This window comes from Borostomias antarcticus (genome assembly GCF_949987555.1).
Source record: "Borostomias antarcticus genome assembly, chromosome: 1".
NCBI lineage: Eukaryota > Metazoa > Chordata > Actinopteri > Stomiiformes > Stomiidae > Borostomias > Borostomias antarcticus.
In genome coordinates, this window is record NC_140234.1 from 54,078,604 (window position 1) to 54,103,661 (window position 25,058).

At 43.1% G+C, this 25,058-nt stretch overlaps 1 protein-coding gene across 1 annotated transcript in view; it reads right to left on the reverse strand.

The window, feature by feature from the left end:
- LOC311312020 (cell adhesion molecule 1-like) overlaps window positions 1–25,058 on the reverse strand; it is a gene marked incomplete at both ends in the record, with an annotated part of 172,942 nt that overhangs the window by 141,919 nt on the left and 5,965 nt on the right. Inside the window, one exon of the mRNA XM_084441862.1 lies at window positions 9,477–9,493. Within this exon, the coding sequence (XP_084297988.1) occupies window positions 9,477–9,493 (17 nt within the window). The remainder of the gene's footprint in view (window positions 1–9,476; window positions 9,494–25,058) is intronic.

A 25,058-nucleotide genomic window follows, 5' to 3' on the forward strand; every position in this document is an offset into this window, starting at 1 on the left:
CAACCAATATTAAACAAGTTCCCTTTATCCTGTATATTTGTCGTTTCTTGCCACATTACAACAGTAGAGGTTTTGAAGAAGGCACACAATATAACAAACAGCATTTGTAAGATCACTAAATACTGTGAATCTGTTAGCAAAGTACACTATAAGGACAACAGTATTGGGCCACCTACACATTACACCTACAGTAACTTTCATGACATCCCATTCTAAATGCATAGGCATCATATGGAGTTGATCCCCCCTGTGCAGCTATAACAGCCTCCACTGTTCTGGGAAGGCTTTCTACAATATTCTGGAGCGTGCGTGAGGATATTTGACTATTCATCTAGATGGCCTCATTGGATTAATCAATTCACCAGGATATCTGTCTGTAGGCTATCTGACATTGTATAAAGACAGCCAGACAAGCCATGTCATCAAATTATCCCTTTACATAAGAAAATGTTGTTGTTCACAGAGTGGATTATATTAGGCTATGGATAGTACCTATATGTTGTTTGGCCCAATACAAATGTTTAAAACAACATTCCCATGATGTGTTATGTAGCCTCCAAAACATTATTTTCATCATTCAATTTCATTGAATTTTGTGTACACTAATGATGTAATTTGCGCAGGTAGGGTAGATAGATGTGCGCTATATTGCAACTCTCCTTTTTAAAAGTATAATTTTGCTCTGATAGTGCGAAAACTATAATGGGATGAACTGAGCGCATCGACAAGGTACAGCTTACGATGGGTTCAGACCGCCCTTAATGCTGTGTTCACACCAGGCGCAAATTTTTCCTGCAGCGCGGCAAGTTTACATAGAAAGTCAATATAATTCACGCGAACTGGGCGGCGGACGGCAGGGGCGGCCAGGATTCGCCGCGCGGCGACAATCGCAAAAGTTTATTTTTTTTTTACTTTCTGCGGCGGATTCATGCGGCGACCCATTGATCGCGCCCGGTGTGAACACAGCATAAGAAAGTATCCCTTGGCTAAGGTATAACTTGGCTAGGAAGGCTCTGGGAAACAGCGCTTCGGCTCCAGGGAGGGATTACGATGTATCTTCAGAAGGTACATCGTAAGGGCGATTTAAGATGTACCTTGGGTGGAGCTGTTTCCCAGAGCTTTCTTAGCCAAGATATATCTTAGCCAAGGGATACTTTCTTAAGGGCGGTCTGAACCCATCGTAAGCTGTCCCTCGGCGATGCGCTCAGTTCATCCCGTTATAGTTTTATACCTTGGCCTAAGAAGGTATACCTTGGCCTAAGAAGGCTCTGGGAAATGCCACGCCACCTAGAGGGGGACCTAATGACGTATCTTATGATGAACGTAGTGCTACGATGCCTCTGGGAAACGCACCCCTGCTCTGATGAGTTGACCCATAAGCCCAGATATTTGAAGTCAAGGACTTCCTTCAGGGCAGTGCCTTCAGATGTTTTCAAAGGTGGATGCTCCAGGAGGATGTTGTAAGTGATCACCTTAGTTTTCTTAGCGTTTAACCTAAGACCAACTTTGGCGCACTCTGTCTCCCCTCTGGTCAGGAGCTCCTGAATCATAGTCCAAAAAATGAATGAAGGTGAATGGCTGGTCTGGCTGTGTGTGGGCAGCCTGTGGACCCTCCCTATGATTCGGATCTGCTCCAAAATTTAATGGGTTCTAAGTTGGACCATGCTACACCCTTCCCGAGTTTCATGAAAATCAGTCATGTAGTTTTTGTGTAATCCTGCTAACGGACAAACAAACACACGCCACCAAAAACATTACCTCTCACCCTGCGCTGTCGCAGAGGTAACACATTCTACTGTACTGTATATGATGGTGCAAAAAGAGTTAAATCAAGTAATTGTATTCATCCTTTAGTGGTCACTGTTCCTTAGCTTGGGCATCTCCCTCTAGCTTATCCTCCAACCCTGATATCGGAGCGCATACACAATCGCACCTCCACTAAGTCACCCTTTCCTCAAAGCTGTGACAGAATGGTTCTCTCGGTAGATGTTCAGCTATAAAAGGCCGAAAAGTAAAATATTGAGCTGAATTAAATATAGTCCATGCTAGATTTCCAGATTAAATGCACCTGGAGCAGCGCAGAAATTGACAGAGTCAATATACAGGTGTATGTCATCTGGAGTTGCCTTTGCAAAACCATTCAGTGAGCTACATACTTCTTTAGTATTACACTTGTAATGTCAGTGGAATAACCATTTGGATCATTGAAAACAATCAGGTCTGTTGATGGATGTGTGAGTAAATCAGGCCTGTATCTCTGAGGCACATGTTCACATTGGGAGTTGTCCATAAATAATACAAGCCTCTCTCACAAGTCATCACTTCGACATTGCAAACCATTCCAGCCTGCTGCTCACACTGTGAAATGATTTAATTACCCAGTCTTGGGGACAGTGTCTTCTAGCCCTCATTATCTGACAGACCACATTGGTGGGGAGCTGGAACATGTCACATTTGTAGCACTAAATGGCAGTCTCTCAGGCCAGGCATGTAATCAGACTAAGCCAGAGGATGTTCACATCAAATCGTCTGCCTGATTTTCATCACAAAAAATATCAGAATCAAAATAAGCGGCATTACACTTGCATTTTAACATGATCATTTTTATCAGACATAGGCCAGACATACAGTGACAGAATAGATTTTAATTTTATGACTAAAGCAGCTTCAAATACCATTTGTCTTGTAATCATGTTTCTCCCCCCTTTTTAAAGTAATACATCGCGATATTTGGACCTTTACAAACATGTCTGTGCTAATTCTCCAATTAGATTTACTAAAGGTAGGCTGAATCATCCAAACAGTTTTCTCAGAAAGATAATACATTGACAATTATTACCTTTTAAAACTCGCGCCCCCGGGACGCAGCATTCAGTCAAAGTGCGCATGCACAACGTTGTGCTTAAACAACACAGTAGTAGCTAACTATTTCGGCGTCTATGGATATCATGCGTTTTTTTAGCTCAATGATATCATGGCGGAGGTGAGAAAACCGAAGCGAAACATCACGGAGGAAGCCAGAAAAAGAAAAAGACAATCTGATAACTTTACGACAGTACGACAGTGCACTTATTCGCAGAGCCTGTGGGGGCACAGTTCTGAGAAAACCAGAGAAAAGGCTATGTATTGCTTTAATTTCAAACAAAGAAATTCACTTTATTTATTTTGGTTTTATTTTTGCTGGGCAGAGAGTGTGCAGGTAAAAGACAATTTTCAACAAACAAATTACTGTAATTTAGATGCTAGGTGATTAGATGCCCTAGATACTGGATATTTGCCAGAGTGGGATTTTGGCCAGGCAGTTTGCCTGCACTCACTAAAAACAAGTCTTTTTTGGGGGGAGACAGATAAGAGGCAGCAAATACTACAGTATATAGGACTTTCAGATCAGTCAGATGACCTGCATTTTCAAACAGAGCATTCTAATGGATCACTGCACTAGACATACAGTATTTAAATAAATATGCATATTTGGGATTGATTGCAAGATGAGGCCAATTTGTCAAAATTATCCACAGCTGTATTAGCACGCCCAAGATTTCAGAGTTTTGGAGAAAACACTGAAAACATTTGGCTTGTTTCATAAACTTAGTTCATTTTTCAAAAGGTTCTCAACATGTCCTCATTTATTGTAGTTTGATATCAATTGTACATAAACAGAAAACTGACAAATTAATCCAAAGCTCTTACAGTCATCTGCATGCACGGTACATTTTCAAAAACACTTCCCTCCATGCCACGAGTACCTTAAATTATGTGCAGCTTTCAAAAGCATTTGGAAATTGCAAGGGACAAAGTCACATTATAAATGTTCCACTATCAGTGAAGCAGAATCATCTATTGTCATACAAATAGGAGAAATCCTGATTGCAGTGCGTTTATTATATGCCATATATTTGTACCTACCTATATTTGTACCTACTATAAACAGTACATGATTATGCTTTATTCATTGTTGCCCATTTGTGTGCCTTTTTGTGCATGGCTGTAAGACAGCACCTACGATAGCGTTTGTCCGGTTGTCACTCCTTCCCTCCCTTACTCCGGTCAATGTTGAACTGCATTTCTCTGTTGGCACCACAAGAGGCAGTAGTCCCAGCACACCAAAATAAAGAAGGACACCAAAATCGATCTGCCAATCTCCACTGCACAAGTAGTAGTAGAGTAGCGGTGAAAGTATTGGACTCCCACCCGGTAGATCAGGGTTCAAGACCCGATGGGGACGATATTATGGGACTATACCCCAAACCTCCACACGTTCATCCTTTCACTCCAAACTTTTCCCAGATAGCACACAGATATCGGTCCTCCATCGGAATCAGAGCGACAATCAGCTGAGTGTTTCTACTGGGGGGTGTCTAGAGGGGCACTGTTGTTGAACAGCTGGAGAATTTCTGCTGGCGAGTCGGTATCGGTCTCGTGCAGAATTCCACTCGCATTCGCACGCGCTGACACCCTGCCCTGTCGCTTTTCTGATGGTAAAACTCATGTGGACCTCTGTTGGACTTGCATGGCACACCCTCCCCTGTCCCTTTTCCCATGGTGTCCTCGGTTGGGAAACCTTCAAAATTCCCCTTGCAACCGTCACTGGAGGGTAGTCTTGACCAACCTAGTCACTGACGACCAGCTCAACACGACACCCCGGACAGGTCATGTAAATTCTGGTTCAAAATGTAAAGCTGTATACAAACATCACATGAAACATGCTTTTTAAAATGTAATATTGTCACAAAACTGAGGAAAGCTTGCGTGTATTAAAACATTATCTTCTCCTTGATACTGTAGGCTGCTGTGAAAGGAAGATTGTGAGACCTATCAGGAAGCTTAGCTCACTGACTGTATGAAAACAGCATAGGCCTACACAGATGCCTGTGGATACACAGGCATTTTACAAAATAAACAAACTTGATGGGCTAAAATGTTTCTTTAAGGCTTGAGCGGAGACTATCATAAGTTTAGCTATTTATATCTGAACATGTTTTGTGTTGGCTGGCTTGTTCTATCTAGCTGACTGATTTAGCAAAACAACCTGGCTGGCTAACTAGCAGTTGGCCTGCAGCTTGTGTGACAAATATGGTAAACTAACGTTAGCTGGCCACTAAAAACTGGCGAAGAATGCTGGCATCTAAGAAACCGACTGGCTATAGAACAAGCAACTGACCTCATCAAGACATGGTGGTTATGGCTAGCGCTAGCTAAGCTAGCAAGTAGCACTAGCCAAACAGACAAAAATGTTTTTTTTAAGGCATTTGAGTTTGAGTTTTGATTCATTTTGATTTCATTAATTTTGAGTTTTTGATTCATTCATTTTTCATAAGTCCTCTAGTTTACAGTATAGTGGTACAAAATAGATTAAACAGATAAAATGTAATTGAAAATGGTTAATTTTCAAGAGATAATGGATGTACTGTAGCCTAGAATGTCTGTTAAAGTACAGAGGAGAGCCTGATGACGCAAGGCTAATTTGAAAGCTAAAGTTGATCGGGTCTCGTCAACATTAATAGACTAGCAGCCACATACAGTACAAGTGTTTGTGTTGTTTTGTGTCTCCTCAAACCAAGAATGTTAGCTAACATCACTATGCTAGCGGTACACTAATAGTAATAGTAATATTCGCCCATCAGGTCCAGAAGAAATGTTTATCTGGTTCCCAGATTCCTACACTGTAAATATCTAAGCTGTGACATTTACACTTTCCAAGTTGAGTCTGAGTTGTCTGAAGCCGGCCATGCTTTCCTCATCCCTGCCCTCAAATGCTGGTTTGCAACTGTATTGGTGACTCCTGATCAAGGTTATAATAGTTAACAAAAACTAACTTAAAAATGAAAATTAGGTGTGAAAAAACATTTTAGTTAACTGAAATAAAAATAAAAACTAAACTTTACAAAAACATGATAATTAACTAAAACTGCATTGTGTTTACAAAACTAACTAAAACACAATAAAATTATAGAGAAAATGGGCCTCATTTATCAACACAACAAAGTTAAGAATTTCCTAGGAAGCATTTTTTCTTAAGCTCCACTTATACCGTTTCCAAGAAGATTCTTGCATTCACCAATGTTCTCACATGTTGGAACTAAGAAAAGAATCTACGAACACGGAAGAGCAGTCTTAAGCAGGGTGTAGATGTTTCACTCCTACCCAGGCTCGGGGCCAATGGGCTAACCTTTTACCACCCCGAGCCTGGGTGAGGGGTCACCCAGGCTATATATCCGGGCACACCTCCAGGAGCCATGTCACCGTTTCGTCATCCACAACTGTCAGGCCATGCATTCCATTGGGTGTCCAATATATCGGACAATCCTGGATGACATGGTCTGCGGTTTGTTCCTCAGCGCCACACTCGCACGCCGCACAGGATACCAAGCCCCATCTGTGCATCGATGAGCAGAAGCATCTGACGGCGGTCCGGAGGTGTGGTAAGTCCATCTGGGTAAGTTTGGTAAGGTCTGGGTAAGTCCATCCCGGGAGGGGAAGGACCAGCGGTTTGTCTCCCACTCCGCACGCCAGGTGTGGTCCGCCCATCCTGCCTCGCTGATGTTAAGATCTCTGCATTGCTGCAGGAGATGCCGAGCGGCAGGCACAAAATGGTGTCTCGACTTGAGACGCCAGGGAGGCTCCGCTGTTACAGTGAGCCTGTTGTGGGGCAGATGGTTAGGCTCCATGACCCCGCAAGCGAGACGTGCTGTGGTTCCTGTGCGGTGGAGGCCAGCGGGCTGGATGCCTGCAAGGCATCCCGTCACAATGTGCAAGGCTTCGTTGATAGGCGGGTCGATGAGGCGGGTGTGAGTGCTGCGGCCCCAGGCCGGTGTGCAGTATTCACTGGTCGAGTAGACCAGGGCTAGGGCTGCCGTACACAGTGTTTTTGCCCCGGCGCCCCAGGCTGATCGGACCAGTCGCCTCATCAACGCCACACGAGCTGTTAACTTCTTACACAGTGACTTGAGGTGTCGGCAGAACATGAGTGACCTGTCCAATGTCACGCCGAGGTAGGATGGTTTGGTGCTGCATGGCAGGAGTGTTCGATCGATGTGTACTCAGAGCTCACGTTTGGCTTCCTTGTTGTTAAGGTGGAAGGCCACCGACACCATATTTTCCTCACTGAGCTTCAATCTCCATTTCTGGAGGTATGCCGCTAGTGTCTGCATGTCCTGGCTCAGTGTCTCCTTCACGGCCTGCCACTCTCCAGCTGAGTACACCAGCGCAAGGTCGCCTGCATAGGCGTACTTCCTGGAGACTGATCGGCAGGTCATAGGTGTAGATGTTATAAAGGAGGGGGGCCAGGACAGATCCCTGGGGGACACCGTTCTAAAGGCGTCGCAACATGCTTCGCTGTCCGCTACCGGTGTGAGGGTGAAGCTGCGGTTTCGGACAAGCTCCATGATCATGCTGACCATGTGCCTGTCCGGAAGCAGGCGGAGCAGCTTGCAGGTGTCATACGGTGTTGTAGGCAGCCGCCAGGTCTATAAAGACGGCTCCGACCTTATTTTTAGCCGAGAAGCTGTCTACTGTCGATCTCCTGCAATCTCCTGTGGGAGCAGCAGGTCGATGATTGGTTTGACGCGGGCGTAGATGAGACGCTCAAGGACCTTGAAGGGGATACATAGCAGAGAGATGAGACGGTAACTCTTGGGGTCCCCTTCAGGCTTATTCGGCATAAGGATCGCGACAACTAGGGTTCTTCTCCAGATTTTGGGGATCTTGAGTTGGCGCAAGCAGGAAGAGAGGAATGCTCTTAACCAGGACTTAAGCACTGGGCAGATAGAGTCAGACCCCGGAGCTTTCCCTGGCTTTACATGCTGGAGGGCAGCAGCAAACTCCTCCGGTGTGAATTCGCCAGAGATGTTACCGCTGTGATGTTGATGATTCGCGGTCGTTGCCCTCATATGTCCCACTTTTCACAAATTGTGATGCGATTTTGTTTGCAGAGATGGGGCAGTGACTTGGGGAGTGTCTAGACTAGGGATGGGACGGTTTGAAATGTTTAGATCACGGTCATAGTGACCAAAATAACCGTTCACGGTTAGGGATGGGTCTCGTTAATTTTTATCGATACTGATACCATTATTGAGTCTGCTTAACGATTAGAGTCTTTATCGATCCCACTATCGATACCCTACTTTTTTACTATTTGATGGAAAGACTAGACAACTATAAATCATTAAAAGAACTGAATTGGTATTGTTAATTTGTGACACTACTGATGCACAGGGCATAACGTGAAAAGACAAAAAATAAATTATACTGCAACAAATTAAATAAAGTAGCCTATAGGCTATACTTTACATAACAACATAACAACACACCATTACATAACAAATGGCTGCTCTTAACTAAACAGAATTAGAGAAAGACAATCTCCCTCCACTCTTTCCATCCCCTTCTTCCCTCCCTCCCTATCTCTCCATCTCCCTCTCTCCCACTCTGGCCCCCTCAGTTCGGTATACTTTACACAACAATAACAATAACAACATGACATGACCAGCACTGCAGCTTGCTAACGTTAACCAGCTAGTGCTATAGCATTGTACATGCAAGTGCTATGCTATACACTATTAGGCTATTTTACGTCGACATTGACAGTCCTTAAATCTAGATGTCTTTGTTGCAAGCTAGATTCCCTCTGCCATCCGCTTGCTAAAGGCTACAAAAACGTTGTAGTGTAACTTAGACTACAGTGGGTCATTCATTCATTCACTAGTTGTGCCCAGTAACGTAACGTCACTGCACCGAGCTAGCAAGCTAACGGTAGCTAACTTTAGGTACCGCTCGCTAGCTGCAGTACGTTACTATTAGTCTAATGAATGAACCACTCTAAGTTATAGCTTTAGCCAGCCGATGACATAGGGAATCTAGCTAGCAAAGAAGACATCTAGCACTAGATTTAAGTACTGTCAATGTCAACGAACGGGATTTATTGAGGTGCGCACAGCATGCATACCTGGGGTGGTAGAAGAGGACGAGGGAGTTGGTCTGTCTTGCACTTTGAGACTATCAAATGTAGTGCAAGTCCCAATTCTAATCTGATGGGCACCATTTAAGTTCTTTTCTGTCCCCCCCTTGCAGGAAAATATCTTAGAGCACAGGTTGCATTTCGCCTCCTCCTTTTCTTTCACTTTTGTGAAATGTAACCACGCCTTAGATCGCTTTGTGCACTCAGCCATTCTCTCCGCCAAAATTCATCTCACTTTCGGCCATGCCGTGTTGTGTGTGTGTTTAGTGTTGTTGTTTTCGCCTGAGTCAAACCTCCGCCTACGCGCTGCTACCTGTGTGGCTTTTCCTCGGAAATTGAACGGGGATGAGGGTCAGAACGCATTTAGCATGTTTTTCAAAGTCAGACAGCATTTAGTATGATTTTTCAGTGACGTAGTCATGCACGGTTATATATATATATTTTTTTTTTAATGCACGGTTATCTTGATAAATGAAAATTTAACCCGTTGTACTGTTTTCACCGCGGTTCACCGTGACACCGGTAACCGTCTCATCCCTAGTCTAGACCTACCAGTGAGGATGTTAAGGATGTTCCATGCCTTGCGGCTGGCGTGTGAGAAGTCGATGGAGTTAATGGCCTCCCAGTACTCTTGTCTCCTTCGTCTGTGTCTAGACAGCAGGGCTGAGGCAAGTCTGTCTGACTCAGCTCCTGGGGAGGCCCGGAGGAAGGCACAGTAGAGACTCTCACACTCTGCATCCCAGCACGGTTTGTAGCTATTGCAACATTTGAGTGGGATGGATTTTTTAGCCGCTTTAACCAGTATGCCATAGAGTTCCCGGTACGCCTTGTCCACGTTGTTGGTGTTAGGTGGTGGGAGGCACCTCATGGATGTATGGGTAAGGAGGCGGTAGCGTTTCCAGTTGGCCTTTCGGAAGTTCCATCGCTTCACCGGCTCGCTCGTACATGCCGTGTAGACAGCATTTTTGTAGACTGTAGGCACATTCTATCACTTTGACATTTTGCACTGTACTGCCTTGCTATGTTTATGCACCAAGGACAATTCCTCATAGTAGGAAACGTACTTGCTTCAATTAAAATCAGATTTTGAATGCCCACATTTGATTCGACCTGCAGTCCTCTGACTTGCCAATGCACCTGACACAACCACACCTAAGCCATTATGCTATCGAAAAGTTGGCGAGGGCGGTATTCATTCAGAAAAGTGACATCTGTGCATGACCCTGTAGTTGCATGTTCTTATATGGGTCTAGCGGGGAGTTTACCTATGCTAATTCGGGTGAGCAGCCATGCGTTTTCAACTTGCGAAACCATAGGATTAATCATTATGAGAAGGCAGGTGCAACTCATCCAGATGTTTACGAAAACGTGAATCAGACGGGAGCTTTCTTTAGAAGCGTTCTTAGGAAGAAGTTTAAGAATGGAACTTAGGAAGATATTGGTGAATGAGGCCCAATGAAAGAAATTCTTAAGCTCCTGTCTGATTCACGACGTGTTCATAAACCGCTGGATGAGTTCGCACCTGCCTTCTCTTAGTGGTGAAGACAATGGTTTCTCAAATTGAAAATGCGTGAACGCGCACCCGAATTAGCATAGGTAACTGCCCCGGCAGCTCCATATAAGGACATGCCACTGCTGGCCTGTCTGCACACACACGCTCCAAAACGAGTGAGAAAAGTTTGAAGGATAAGCTAGTGATCACGTCAAAGCGTAAATCCAAATCTGATGGGGCGCCGGCCAAAAGAAGAAAAAACTTCAGCAGTGCTGAAGTGGAGGTACTGCAGGAGGAGGTCAACAGTGTCAGCAGTGGCTATAAAGCAACACAAAAGAATGAAGCATGGGTCGCAATCACCTGTGCAGTTAATATAGTATCAGAAGAAGGGCGCACAATTGCTGAAGAAATGAGGCGATGTGAAATCGGACAGCAAAAAACGCATTGTGAAACATAGGTACCCTACTTATCTGATCCTATCTACATACTGTATAGAAATGGTCCTTATTGTGTCATTTGTAAATTGAGTATTGGAGTTTATCTGTAAAGACCATAACCTTGGAGTCGGCAGCAACATTTCACTGTGACTGGACATTAGGCTGCATATGACAAATAAAGGAATCGTGAATGTTTAATCTTGAGGAGAGATATACAGGCCACTGGAGGGGGAACGGCGTGCCCACCGTTGTCCAAGTTCGACCAGCGCGTTGTCCTATAGGGACAACAGCACTGTTGGGTGTGCCCGCCGCTGGCAATATGGATAGACACCAGGGACACGGACTACCACCCCCTCTCCGCAGCAGACTCTCTAGCGCACTTCGCATCCAACTGTAGAATTGAGGTGACCGCAATCACCAATTGATGAAATGGTCATGGATTTGTTGGTATTATATGTAGGCCTACAATACATACGGTGCTTTTGCAGAACGGTCAAAGAATTAAAACAAAATACAACACTCATTAATTTACACCAAAATCACAAATTATTTACACACAATTGGAATATTTTCTCGACATCTTCAAGACTGATCAACACGAATAACAAGCAATTCGGAGCGAAATGATTTAAACGATGACGTCCGATATTCTGATGCACACGTTTACAATGGAAATGATGGTTATGATTAGGACACGTTATTGGGAATTATGCAAATACAATTGTATTTCAATCAAATATCATCTAACTGTAGAATTGAGGTGACCGCAATCACCAATTTTGCATAGTCTACATTTCCGCACTCAAATGGCCTACTTGCGACTGTTATTCAGTGTTCGTATATTCTGTTCTTAGCTTAGAACAAATCCCAGATGAGAAACCATTGATGAATGCCAGAATTTTCTTAAAAACCGTGTAAGTACAGTTTAAGAAGAAATGCTTCTTAAGAAGTTCTTTACTTTGTTGGTGAATGAGGCCCATTGTCTTTAGTTTTTGTCTTTTTAATTTTATGTCTTGTATTGGTGGTGGATATGAAATCTATCCTCTATTTTATTTTTAGCTGTGCCCCTGCACAGAAGTAGCTTGACATGCGGCGGATGAGCTTGCAAGATCAGGATAGTATCACGAGGCTAGTGCAGAAGAAAAAATAAATAAACTTGACTAAAAATAAGGATTTTCAACACAAAAAAAGATACTAAACTATCATACCTGCTTAAAAAACTATCTGAAATTGAAAACAAAAAAGGTAAAACGATATAAACATAAAAACTAATGAAAAAAGCAAAACTATTATAACCTTGCTCCTGATTGGTCTGAATCTCATGCTATGAACGGACACACACACACACACATGGACACATGTCACATATGGAAACTGCTGCACGGCGTTACCACTTTACAGCTCAGTAATACCATGGCAATTACTATTAGTTATTAGTAGTAACCTACAGTAGGTAATACTAGAGATGCACCGATCCACTTTTTTCAGTTCCGATCCGATTTCACTACCTGAATCTGCCAATAACGATACAAGTCTTTTTTCTTGAATAATTATTTATGATAATCATTAACATAAATTGTATGCACTTTGCACACACCACATTTTCTCTACTGTATTGTACTGTACTGCATTGACCTGATTTTATTATTTGGATATCCTGTATCTTGTTGTTGCTGCAAGGTTGAGGAGCCAAAACATAATTTTACTCCCATATGGCTACTTGTATATTGGATGTAGGCCTAACTAAGTCTGCCCCCTGTTTTTTTGCTCCACTGTCAAGATGCACTGGTGGGCTAAGAACTCACCTGTCTGCCGACTGTCTGCCGCCACCTGTACCTGTGGAGGACGGCTCAAATGGGGGTGATGATGTTGGCGTACCTCCTCAGCAGCCGGCGCCAATGCTGTCCTTCCCGCTGTCAGATGAAGAAGAAGATGGCTCTCTCAAATGCTTCCTGGCCAAAGGCGCTGCTCTATGCTTTCCCACCATTCGGTCTAATCCTACCGCTGTTAGCCAGAGTGTGGTTGGAGGGCCTATCAGTGATTCTGATAATGCCGGATTGGCACTGGGCGAGGTGGTATGCGGAGGTGATGGTCATGACGACTGTGGACCTGTGGCCCATCCCTCAATGCGCTGTCCCAGGCACAGTGCTCGATTCGCTTGCCTCCAATACTGGGGCTGCCGCTGGTGGCCTGGCTATTGAACGGATGGAGTACTCTCTCCAGCAGTGATCAATACTATTCAGAGTGCGCGAGCAGCTTCCACTGCTATGGTCTACTCTTTAACGGGCTGGTGTGGAGAGAGAGATGTTGCTCCCGAGTCTTGCTTGGTCAAGACGATTTTGGAATTTTTCCAACACCTGGTAGATCATGAGGACGGAATCCACTATTAAGGTGTATGCGTGCACTATTTCTGCGAGCCATGACTCTTTTGGCGCTGGGAGAGCCTCGGACGAGTTATGTTTCGGTGTAACCACTTCTGGTCTGGCTCTCCACTTCACATACTTTCCCTTGCCCTCAGCTGGGATAAGCTGAGTGCAGCGGTCAGGGGCCAGGACTTCGGTTGTGCCAACTTTTGGTATAGTCTCACCTTGGAGCCCTGGCTTGTGTCCTGGCTGACCAGTTTTTGTTAATGGGTAGTGTTTGGTCATGAAGCTCCGGTTATGCCAAAAGGAGCTTGCTTGTGGGGTTGGAGCTCCACGAGATAGAACAATGGTTCCATAATGTAACCCTAGTTCTATGAGTGGAACAAAGCCCCACCGGCCGGGCGCAGACTTTGCTGAATCCACAGTCTGTTCGCTGGCTGAAAGTTTCAGCTAGGAGCAGATGTGCAGGCGAGGCCTGCTTATGCAGCGGTGCACCGGACCTGGTTGGACACAGGTGCGTGTATGATTTTTTTCTTCAGTCAATGTAGCGTAGGGTTTCTCAAGCACATAGGAGCTTGCCCTGTGGGGCTTCGCTCCACTCATAGAACTAGGGTAACAATACGTAACCATCAATTTTGGTGGTACCTGCCTCTTTACACATTTGGGAAAACATTGTTGCCAATTGGTTGACTCCCATGGGCGTATGACAGTATCAAACATCATCTGCCGCAGAGACTTTGGGCTGTAGCTAAAACCTAAGGGCATTAGTTGGCGTTTTACTGAGATATTTCTCCAGAGATCTGACAGGGCAAAGAGGGTTCCCTGGCTGCTCAAACATAAAGCCCCGCCGATTTTCCCTGTCCCTCTCATGTGCGTCCTTATGGTTTTTGGTTTCTTCGTTGAAACTCATAGTGCAGTACTTCTACTACCCATGTTCGTCTACTTTGATGATGAATGAATCAGGTTTCAGCTGCCTTTTCCTCTCCGTCCCTCTGCGGCCCAGATGGAGCTGGAGATCAAACCAGATCTTATTTACTAGCCCTTTTAGATTATCTGGGTTGAACGCGTCAGACTTCCTTAGCAGGTCCATGTCCACATCCGTGATTGACTGATAGTGAGTGACCGCGTCTTTTCCCTTCCGTCTCAATTTCTTCACCAACCCTGCATACACCTGGTTCAAATGGGTGAATTCAGTGTCCCTCATGAGACACCAGGACCGGCTGAGTTGGGGGTAATTTATGTACCTGTTCAGTCCACCACGGAGCCCAGCAAAACTGCTGAGGCTGTAGAGCTCTCCTTTGCCATTTCTGACAGAGGCTTAAAACCAAGGATCTCATTCATTAGAGTCTTCTCTGTCTTTGAAATCCACTTCAATTTTCTTCTCACCTGTTGAAACATTTGACTGCCGATGTTGTCTGGGTCTTGATTTCTTAAAGGACAATGCTCGTTTTTGACAACCTGGACCTTATTTACGACATATTATAAGACGTTTGACTCACCGAGATCACTTTGGTGTAGTTCGGAGGCATGTAGAAGAAATTTAAAATCCAGCGTGAGCCAGTATATCCATGTAATGGCGGTGGTCGGGGCACTTAGAATGCAGTTTCTAAAAATCTATTTTCTGCCGCGAAACGGTTGTTTTCATCAATCTGTCTTGATGAATCGCTAGTTGTGCTTACATAGAGCATAGGCCTGTTGTGTTATTTTTCACATGACTCTGTAATATGATCTTTAGAAACGTCTTTAGACACGAAATATCTTCCTCACTTGCTCCAGCACGCATGTGCACAGCGTGCTGGAGCAACGATTGCGCGCTGTGCGAATGCGTGCTGGAGCAAGTGAGGAAGCTATTTCGTTTCGAAAGACGTTTCTAAAGATCCTGGCATGTGAAAACCACAACAGGCCTATGCTCTATGTAAGCACAAGCGCGTGGCAAGCAGCTTCTTGTCTTTGAAATCGAGAGTTGAACATATTTTTGAAAGATTTTTCACGGTGCCCATCCACATCCATTGTATGACCTAAACGGTGATAGAGCAATTATCAGACTTTCTCAAAAGTGCTAGTTTTGTCAACGTTTTGATCTGAACCATTGTATATGATCATAAGTAACCTTAAAACAGGGCTAAACATGCATTTTCCCTTTACTACTCCTTTAACCATTTACTAATGTTATTTATGTTAACTAAGGTTAACTCACCTAACCCTAACCCTAACCTTAACTAAGGTATTAATTAACATTAGTAACCTAACCTAACCCTAAATAAGCATTAGTTATCAGTTAACTAATGTTTTTGTGATCCTTATTGTAAAGTGTGACCGACATTGGATAGAACAACTCAAAATTAGCATTGAATGTTACAATTTTTCTTGAGAAACCGTACCAACGAACAGTTATGCAATGGAACTAATGTTTTTACAGGCAGTAATAATTGGTGCAGTAATATTTCACATAGAATGGTAAAGAGGCTTTGCCAGTGGTATATTGTGAATATTGCATTCCTCTGGCGCTTGTTTTCACTGTTTTCACAGAGGACTATGTGCAAGTCATGCCAAACATCTTATAATATTTGGATTGCAATACATTTCACAGGAGCTGAGACTGGTAAAATAACAGTACACCCTGTGCTTCCCCTCTCAGAAAAGCACATTCATCATAGTTTTTCAATGTATTTACTTATGCCCCATTGACTTCTATTGTAGCCCAGTGAGAGCCTGCATAAAAACTGCAGCTAGCTCTGTACTGCAGTGTATCGCTACAGTGTATCCTTCCTAAGGGTGTATGTCCATTGACAAGCTGTATGTAGCTGAACAGCGCCAATCTTACAGCTTCTTAGAGCACATTAGAGCTGGAGTTTAGAGCTGGTTCGATCTTCTACAGCTACCTTAGCAATGTGTGCTGTGTTTTTGCAGACTGCAGATTAACTAACCAAGTTAAGATAGCTAGCTAATGTTAGCTAGTGCTAACGCTTGCTGTCTCTGCAGTTTAGCAAAAACCCGACCGTTGTCATCATCAGAACACCCTGTGCTCTAGTCCGAAAAGTTCTATTTTTTAAACTGCAAAAAAAGCCTAGAGCTTGTGGCGCTGTAGAGCTAAAAAGTGCTTTGAACACAGCTCTCGTCTCTATAGCACCCTAGAGCTCATTAGCCATTGTAAACAACGAGAAAACAGCTAAAATACAGCTTGTCGGTGGACACGCACCCTAAAATTCCAACTTGTTACCTGGAAACATAGACGGTAGTTTCTATGTAATAACGTAGAATCAGAGCTGGAAAATGCAACATTACCTGTTTCTATGTAATTAATGGTTATATGCTTCCTATTATGAGTACCCAGAAGCTCTCATTATGCCAAGAACTTCTGGGAACAAGACATGATATTCATGGACACCAATGAGAATTCGGTCAGATTTTCAACTGGATGCTGATTGGACCGCCCAGATAGGGGCTGTGCGGAGAGGCTGATTTGGTGTCTTGATTGAATATCATAGCTTGTTCCCAGAGGTTTCTGCCATAGCGAGAGCTTCTGGGTACTCAGAATAAGAACAATATCAACTCTGATTCCATGTTATTATATAGAAACTACCATATCTGTTTCCAGGTAGCAAGCCATGAGTTTAGTTCTGATTTTAGGAAAGATACCCATATGGGAAGGAAATATTCAAGATATATATTTTTGGGCCACAATGCATTTCAAATACATTTGGAATACATGGGATCTTACTGTAGATTGCTTAGCAGTGGGTGTGCTTGTGTGTGTGTGTGTGTGTGTGTGTGTGTGCGTGCGTGTGTGTGTGTGTGTGTTTGAGAGAGTGGGGAACACCACTGATAACTGCTCTGCCCTGTGCCAAGGGACGGTAGCTTCTCTATGAGAGGGCTCTTTAAGTAAACACACCAATAACAGCATCACTGTTACTGTAGGAAAACAGACATCATCTACTATTCAACACTGATGTTAGATGTAAACAAACTACCTCTTTGATTTTGACAAGTGTGAAGAACTGGATAAGTATCTGTGTGTGTGTGTGTGTGTGTGTGTGTGTGTGTGTGTGTGTGTGTGTGTGTGTGTGTGTGTGTGTGTGTGTGTGTGTGTGTCTGTGTGTGTGTTATGAACTTGGAGCCATCATTCAGTGTTGTGACTGCTGCCTCTCCCTTTCCAGCATAGGAAGGTTGACATGCTATGGAGGGAATCTGGCCTTAGCTGGAGAGACATCCTGCCTAAAGAAGAGGATGTCCAGACCTTCACCTTACCGCAGGTCAGACAGGCGCACACACTCTTTTATACAAACACCACACACACACACATACACACACACACACACACACATCACACCAGGGCTGGACTGACATTATATTCTACCGGCTAGGTGGCCGGTGGGCCGGTCTGGGCCGGTAGCCAATTGAAAAATAAATTAAAAAACGGCCCCCCAAAAATGAACAGCGGCCCCCCTCCCTCTGGTAGGCTCAACCCTGACCCCTCCGGCCCTCCCCCTGGCCTTATGGTCCACGACATCCCAATGTCAAAATCGTGAGTCGTGACTAGGCAAAATGGATAGAAAGCGCAAAGAGGGTCCCCAGAAAATCCGGGAAAATAAATTGAAAAAGTTGGCAGAGGATGCCTCGAAATGTGTCAAATTATGATAAATGTCTTATAATCTAACAATAAATGTGTTTATTATGCTATTATTAAACGCTTGTATAGTCTTATTTACATATAATAATGTCTTATAAGCATGTTATAAGGATTTATAAGGTCCTTATTACCTATTAACTTACACTTATAATTTATCAATAAGCGTGTTTACTATGCTATTATTAAAGGTATAATATGTAGTATGTGCATTATTTCCCCCATCTAGTGTCTAAAGATAAGAACTGCAACAAAAAACGTATTGGTTGCCAAAATGCCAGAGAATGTCAGTCATACTGTGATACGATCTTCTCCGAGAGGAACATAACGTTACACTAATCAGTAATCACAATCAAGTATTTCAGAGTGCCATGTAATAAGTTAAGTTAGATAAATAATAATTTCCTTCCAACACAAAGTTACCATGTAGATTCCAAATATGTGAAAGCTATGGCTTTCATCACTTAGACAAGAGACCAAGAGACACGCCCTTTGTTTATGTCTGTTGCATAGCAACAGCCACACTGGGGACTATTTTCTCTAACGTTACTGAAATGCGATACAAAACGTTTTCATTTTGTGCTGAAAGGCAGTCATTGTCTTGGTTTACTATTTATACTTTCACTGGTGTCATGGAAATTGTAGTTTCACTACCTCCCTCAACCTTTCACATAGCTGTGCTAAACTCATTTTATAACAGGATGAGCTCTCCAGGAGGCCGACACACCTAGACGTTGTCTGCCCTGGAATAACCATCCTTTGTTCCATTGTCCCTGCAGGATTTGCCGTCCTTTCTCATATCACGTGCCTCTACTCTTGACCACTGTTGATTATGTCCGCTACTCTTTTATGACGTGTACAGATGGGTTAGCCAATCAAATCCCTGGAAGCGTCATACCTGTGTATTGCTTGAATATAAGACCCTGCAACACCGTTCGGTGGCACTTCTGCTGGATTCCACTCACGTGCATTATCCTGAAGGGAAGTCCTTGCGCTCATATGTTTTCTCAATAAATCAGACCTGACCTGTTTGAGCGAACCTTGGCAAATCCTTTTTGACTTTAGATCAAATAATTCTACTACACTGGCAACCCGTATTATAAAAGCAATAAGGTACTCGAGGCAGTACTTTGTTGTGAATAATGTACAATTCAAGGGTTTGCCTGCCCTCCACTACTTGTTGGGCCTAACAACACCCTTGAACTGTACATTATTCACAACAAAGTACTGCCTCTCGTACCTTATTGCTTAATTAAAATGTTAGTGTTTTATTGTATTGTTGTTTTTTGTTGTTGTATTTTGTTTGAAAAGAAAAAGAAAATGGAAGACTATTTTACTTCACTTCCTGCAGAATGTATCGTTTCATTCCTTTAATAAAAAGATTTATATAAAAGAAAAAGAAAAATAAAGAAGTTGAACCAATTGCAGCAAAATAGGTAACGTTACAGGAATCATCAGTGTAACTGCTTTAGCCACTGACCACTGCCATTGTTATGGTAGCTGATGCTAGTTGTTGTGAGCTCATGAGCCAAGTGGCTATCTCGCTCCTTTTGTGCTGGATTAGCATTGGAAGCATTGGAACTGATGTGTCCAGGCGACAAGACCTATCTTCATTTATCAGACATTATTTCATGTCATTTCAATTCACAGCTATTTCAGCGGCATGACTAGCTTCCGTCCTATCAGTCCTGAACAGAAACAAGCCAGCCATGCACATAAGCCAGGCTGGACCTAGCCTGGTTCTTCAATAGCAAATATAGCTAGATACAGGGTCTGACAAATGTTCTGAGTGACAAATGTTCGCTCGAGAGATAATGATGGCTACCGCTGTTGTTCTGCCGAATTCTGACTCCGTTCGCCTCCTCACAATACTGTGGCTAAGTGTAGCGCAGTGCATGCTGGTCAATTGAGTCTTTCAAAATAACAGTGTCTGTAACCACCACATTCAGTTTATTGAACGTATTACTAAAATATAATGACATTTTCTGGTTTGGTTTAAGTTCCTTGTAAACAAGACACATGTTACATGTGTTTGGAGGCTACAAAATCATGGACTTGAATTATCCTTTAAGTAGTACCCAGCTGGTAACCACTGATTTGACAGCTTTATTTGATGGTACAAACGAGACTGCATATTACCCACTGTGAATAGTACCTGACTGTGCCTTTTTGTGCCTTTTACTGCTGCCCTTTGTGCACATTTTGTCTACTTTCCCTTTTTGTTGTGTGGATTTTTTTATTATTATTTTCTTGGTTTCCGAGACCACTGTGGCCTAAGTCTTGGCCTTAAGGAGAATCATCGAGGAGGTGAAAAAGAACAACCTAAGTACAGCACTGTGTTTTATCAATTTCAAAAGGGCATTTGACTTGATACACAGAGGCGTGCTGATTAAAATACTTCGGGCTATAGAAACCATGTACACGGATGGGTACAAGAGCCAAGGTGGCGACCCCAGATGGCAACAGCGAGGAGTTTGACATCCTGGCTGGGGTGTGCAGGGGACACCCTTGCCCTATTCCTCTTCATCATAGTCCTGGACTATGTGCTCAGGAAGGCCATTAGTGGTCAGGAGCAGGAACTCTGCCTCACTATAACTCCTACGAGGTCGAGACGACACCCCGCTACAGTCCTAGCAGACTTGTACTTTGTGGACGACATCACCCTGCTCTCTCCGACCATGTAGAGCAAGCACAGGAGCTCCTGCGCAGAGTGGAGACAGAGCGTATCAAGGTTGGTCTTCAGCTAAATGCCAAGAAAACCGAGGTTGTCACCTACAATATTCTCCTGGACCTTCCACCTCTAACAACAACAGGAGGCACGGCTCTGAAGGAAGTCAATGACTTCAAATACCTGGGCTCATGGGTCAACTTGTCCGTACAAGATCTTAAAGTGAGGAGTGCGCTTGCATGGAAGGCTCTGAACAGCATATGCTGTATGACTGTGAATGCTGGACCCTGAAGTCCCTTGACAGGTGCTACACCAGAATGCTCTGTGCAGTACTCAATATCAACAAGAACGAGCATGTTACCAACAAGCATCTGTATGCTGCATTCACGTATGATGCTCCGTATACCTGGAACTCTCTCCAACAGACATTGAAGCTAGAGCTGCTTCCCTCTGATACGGAGTTCAGAGCCATGGCTCTAGACATTTGTTCATCAACTTGTCACTGTTTTAGATCTTAATTGTATTATTGTTGTAAATTGCTTATGTTTTGTTGATGTTTGTGTTTGCTTGTGAGCTGGTCGGCATTGGAAATAAGGGAAACCTCAATTGCCCTACGAGTTTAAATAAAGGTTTAAAATTTAATTTTTTTAATGAAATTAAATGGGAAACCAGGGGTGAGTGAGAAAATAGCAGCCAGGAGATTGAGACTGGCTGATCACTGATTGCTGAAGTTTCCAGCCAGCAAACTGGTGCTGTGGGAGCCAACACATGGGCAATGATCATGAGGACATCCCACACTAACATACAGTACGTGGACGTACTCAAGAAGGATGCAGGAGCAGAAAGTACCGGCAAGCTAGCCAAATGTATGGAGGATCGGGAAAACTGGAAGCAGAGGACTTGTCCGAGGACAACCTAGAGAGATTGTTGTATATGCAACAACTGGGATCAATAAAGTTGATCAATCTATCTATCTATCTATCTATCTATCTATCTATCTATCTATCTATCTATCTATCTATCTATCTATCTATCTATCTTTCTTTCTTTCTTTCTTTCTTTCTTTCTGCCTGTAGTATTGCATTTGCCACTGCATTATTGTATTTGGCACTGTTTATTGGCATGCACCAACAGACCAAGGCACATTCCATGTACTGTAGGTCTAAACCTACTTGGTGAAAATACATCTGATTCTGGTTCTCTGCATTTCTTAATAAGTGAGTCTTTATCCCAGTTTTGAATAGTTTGTCTGCATCAGCCTCACCGACACTGGGGGGGAAACTATTCCACAGGGCCCTGTCTCCCATCATGCGTAGTTTAGTCTTGGGGACTACAAGTAAGCCAGATCCCCAAGACTAAAAGAGGGATTGTGAAGGACAGTGGGGCTGATGAGGTGAGGAGGGCAGCAGAGTTGTGTACAGTACTGTACATGCTGTTACCTGTTGATAAGGTGGGAGGAGAGACCATAGAGGAGGCCGTTGCCATAATCAAGGCGGAGAGGAGGAGATAAATGAATGTGAGTTTTGTCAGCATTCTTGTTGGAGAGGCCTGGGCGAATATGGGCAACAATTTGGAAATAATAAAAAATAATTTGAGCATTGAACCAAAAATTATTTGAGAGCAAAAGCACTTTCCTACTCTTTCATCCCTACGGATACATTCCTTTACCTACGTTTAGCCCTGTAACATGGAGCTGTCTGTCAGTCCACCTGAAGTACAATAAAATAAGATAATCCAACTTCCTCAGTTCCAACCCAATTACTGCCGAGCCCTGTTCTCAGGCTGGGGAAATCAGCCATGGCTCAGGCAGGGTCTTTGTCGTGTCCTATCCCTGCTCTCATTGTCTATCGTCCTCCTGCCTGCTCAACCACAACTTTATGCTAAATAAGTCATTTACATTTCCCACAGAAGCCTATCTACATTTTCCAATAAAATTCTAAATTGACGGAAGTCATCTTAGTGTTCATAGGCCATAACTCCAGCTGCTTCCTAATAACAATGTGTTTACAATTGCTTTGTCTTTTTTATTGCCTTCGCTAGACTAGGACTGTTTTACTTTATTGATACCTGTATCTGTTTAAGACAGTGAACTTAGCCTTCCTGGGAGGTCGGACATGAATATGCAAATCTGTTGTGAGGCGAAGAATATTAGTGTAAGCTTCTGAGGTTAGCTGTATGACTGGGGGCAGTCTGAAATACTGAAGGTTCTTGATAGACTGCCAAGTGTACAACTTAAACATTTACTTAATACTTTCTGTGATTTGTTTTTTGGTTCACTGCGATATTACTATCAGCCGAGTAAATGCTGTAAACAAGGTAACCTGGAATCGCTCACAATGACAAACTACGTTTCACCATCTTAATTCTATTTCCCACCTTTGAGTGCTGAGGAGAGGCATTTTTGTCCCACACACATTCATCCACAGTCTCATTACCATAAACCTTTTTTTTTCGCATACTGTATGTGATTTTTTTTTCCATAACAGTGTGAACAGCACAAATCACATGGAATCGGATCTTTTCCATTCTGATTTGGGCCACTAAATCGTGTGGGAAATACTGTCCTAAATTTGATTCTGATTTTCTGTCTAATTTTTTGCAACGCAAACTCATATCGGAATTCATGCAAATTTTACATCACTCTAGATTAACATTTGTCACAATTCTGCACTGGCGGGAGTCACTCAGTGACTACAAACATGAAAGACAGCTGCGATGGAGGTAGTCAGTGCAAGTGAGGACAATGAGGTATTAGACCTAAGTATTTGGGGTGACACAAGCAAAACCTGAAGGGTTATATTGTAACCATTCTGTGTTTGAAAGATTCAATCAAAAATGATGTATCTCTTTCTCCTGATTCTCGATCTCGTTACCATCTGCTGACAAATTCATCAATTTATAGATTAAACCATAAACGCTGACTTCAATGGCAAGATAATGTGAAACTAAAAAAATAACAAAATACAAATTGGATCTGAGCAATACCTCTGAATTGAGCACTAAGGCTTGCAGTATGAATGTAGTGTCTAACTTTACTTGTGTCAAGGTGTGTTCACAGACTGAACACTTGTGCCTGTCACCAAGAACAAAATCCCCAGCAAAATTGGCTAGGTTCTGTTCTTTCAAAAATTTCTGAATCTTAAACGACAGGTCCTTGTGAAGGGAAATCTCAGTCTGTTTTAGGTCCTTGTGAAAGGAAATCTTTCTGGCTTGACTTGGTGAAATTCGATTAACATTGTGGAGAGGATTCGGTGTTCAAAATGACTAAAAGACATGTCAGAGACGAGAAGGAATGAGGAAGAGGAGAACTCCCTAATGCACCTGACACAGGACAGTCAAGAGAGGGTTACACTTCTGCAGGGCTACCTTGATATGGGTTGGCAGCAATTTATGTAAGTCTGGTTTCATTAAAAGTATCAACTTAAAAGGAAACTGTCTCTAATTGTGTCTAGTCCTCCTAATTACTGTAGATTCATATCAATCAATGTGCTTTGATGTGATACGTACATTGGAAATGTCTTATTTTCTGTATTGCTGTTTTGATTGGATCAGAGCCGGGATAGTTTGTGCCCAAAGTAAGCATCTGACACCTGTGCCGCTGAAGTGAGTTGCTAGTTTAACAGTGGCCTTGCTTTCCTTGTTAAGTACAAACAGACAGCCATTAGGGAGCTCTTGGATATAGCCCATATTTCCTCTTCAATACACCTGTCATCTTAGCGGTAAGCAATGTGACTTTGACTTTCCCACTTTCATTAACTGTATTGCCTGTCTCTCCTCCTGCAGCTCCTTACTTCTCCCATGTGAGAAGTAATCAATGGGCTGCTGGTTTGGATGAATGAGTATTATTGCTTGGATTGCACAGTCCTGATCCGACTGACAATGACAGATTACAGCACTGTGTCTCAGAGTAATTAAGATGGGTCTATCGTCAACCTGATAACCCACAAGCCCAATGCTCCAAGGCTGGCAGGGCATCTCTGTCACACAACAGCTCTCTTTCATGTAAATATTACAAAAGTATCTTACATTTCACCTTGAAAAATGACATCAAGCTTAAGATCACTGTTGATTATGTTGTTCTAATGGAATCCTAGCTATAAAGTAGTACATTTCAGGAATATCATCCTACTGTAGCATTGACAAGACATTGCTGTCCTCTGAAAGTCATCTGTTGCTATGTCGAGATTAATTTGTAAAAACTGCTGTATTGTGCTATACATCCAACATGATCTCACAGTAATATGTCACTATGTGGACATATAGCACTTGTATTATTTAGCATGCAGGACAGGATTACTCTATGCCAGGGGTACTCAAATACAAATGCGTAAGGTTGACAATTTATTTTCAATAATCCAAAGGTCAGTGTTTTAAGAAAACAATTATAATACAAATCACCATTTCTCCTGGTGGTTCCCCTTCTTGGCATATTAAGCACATCGGTTTGGTGTTAGTTGGTGGGAGGATGAAGGAATATTTTTCATCCATTCATCTTTGAATTGCCTATTTTCACTG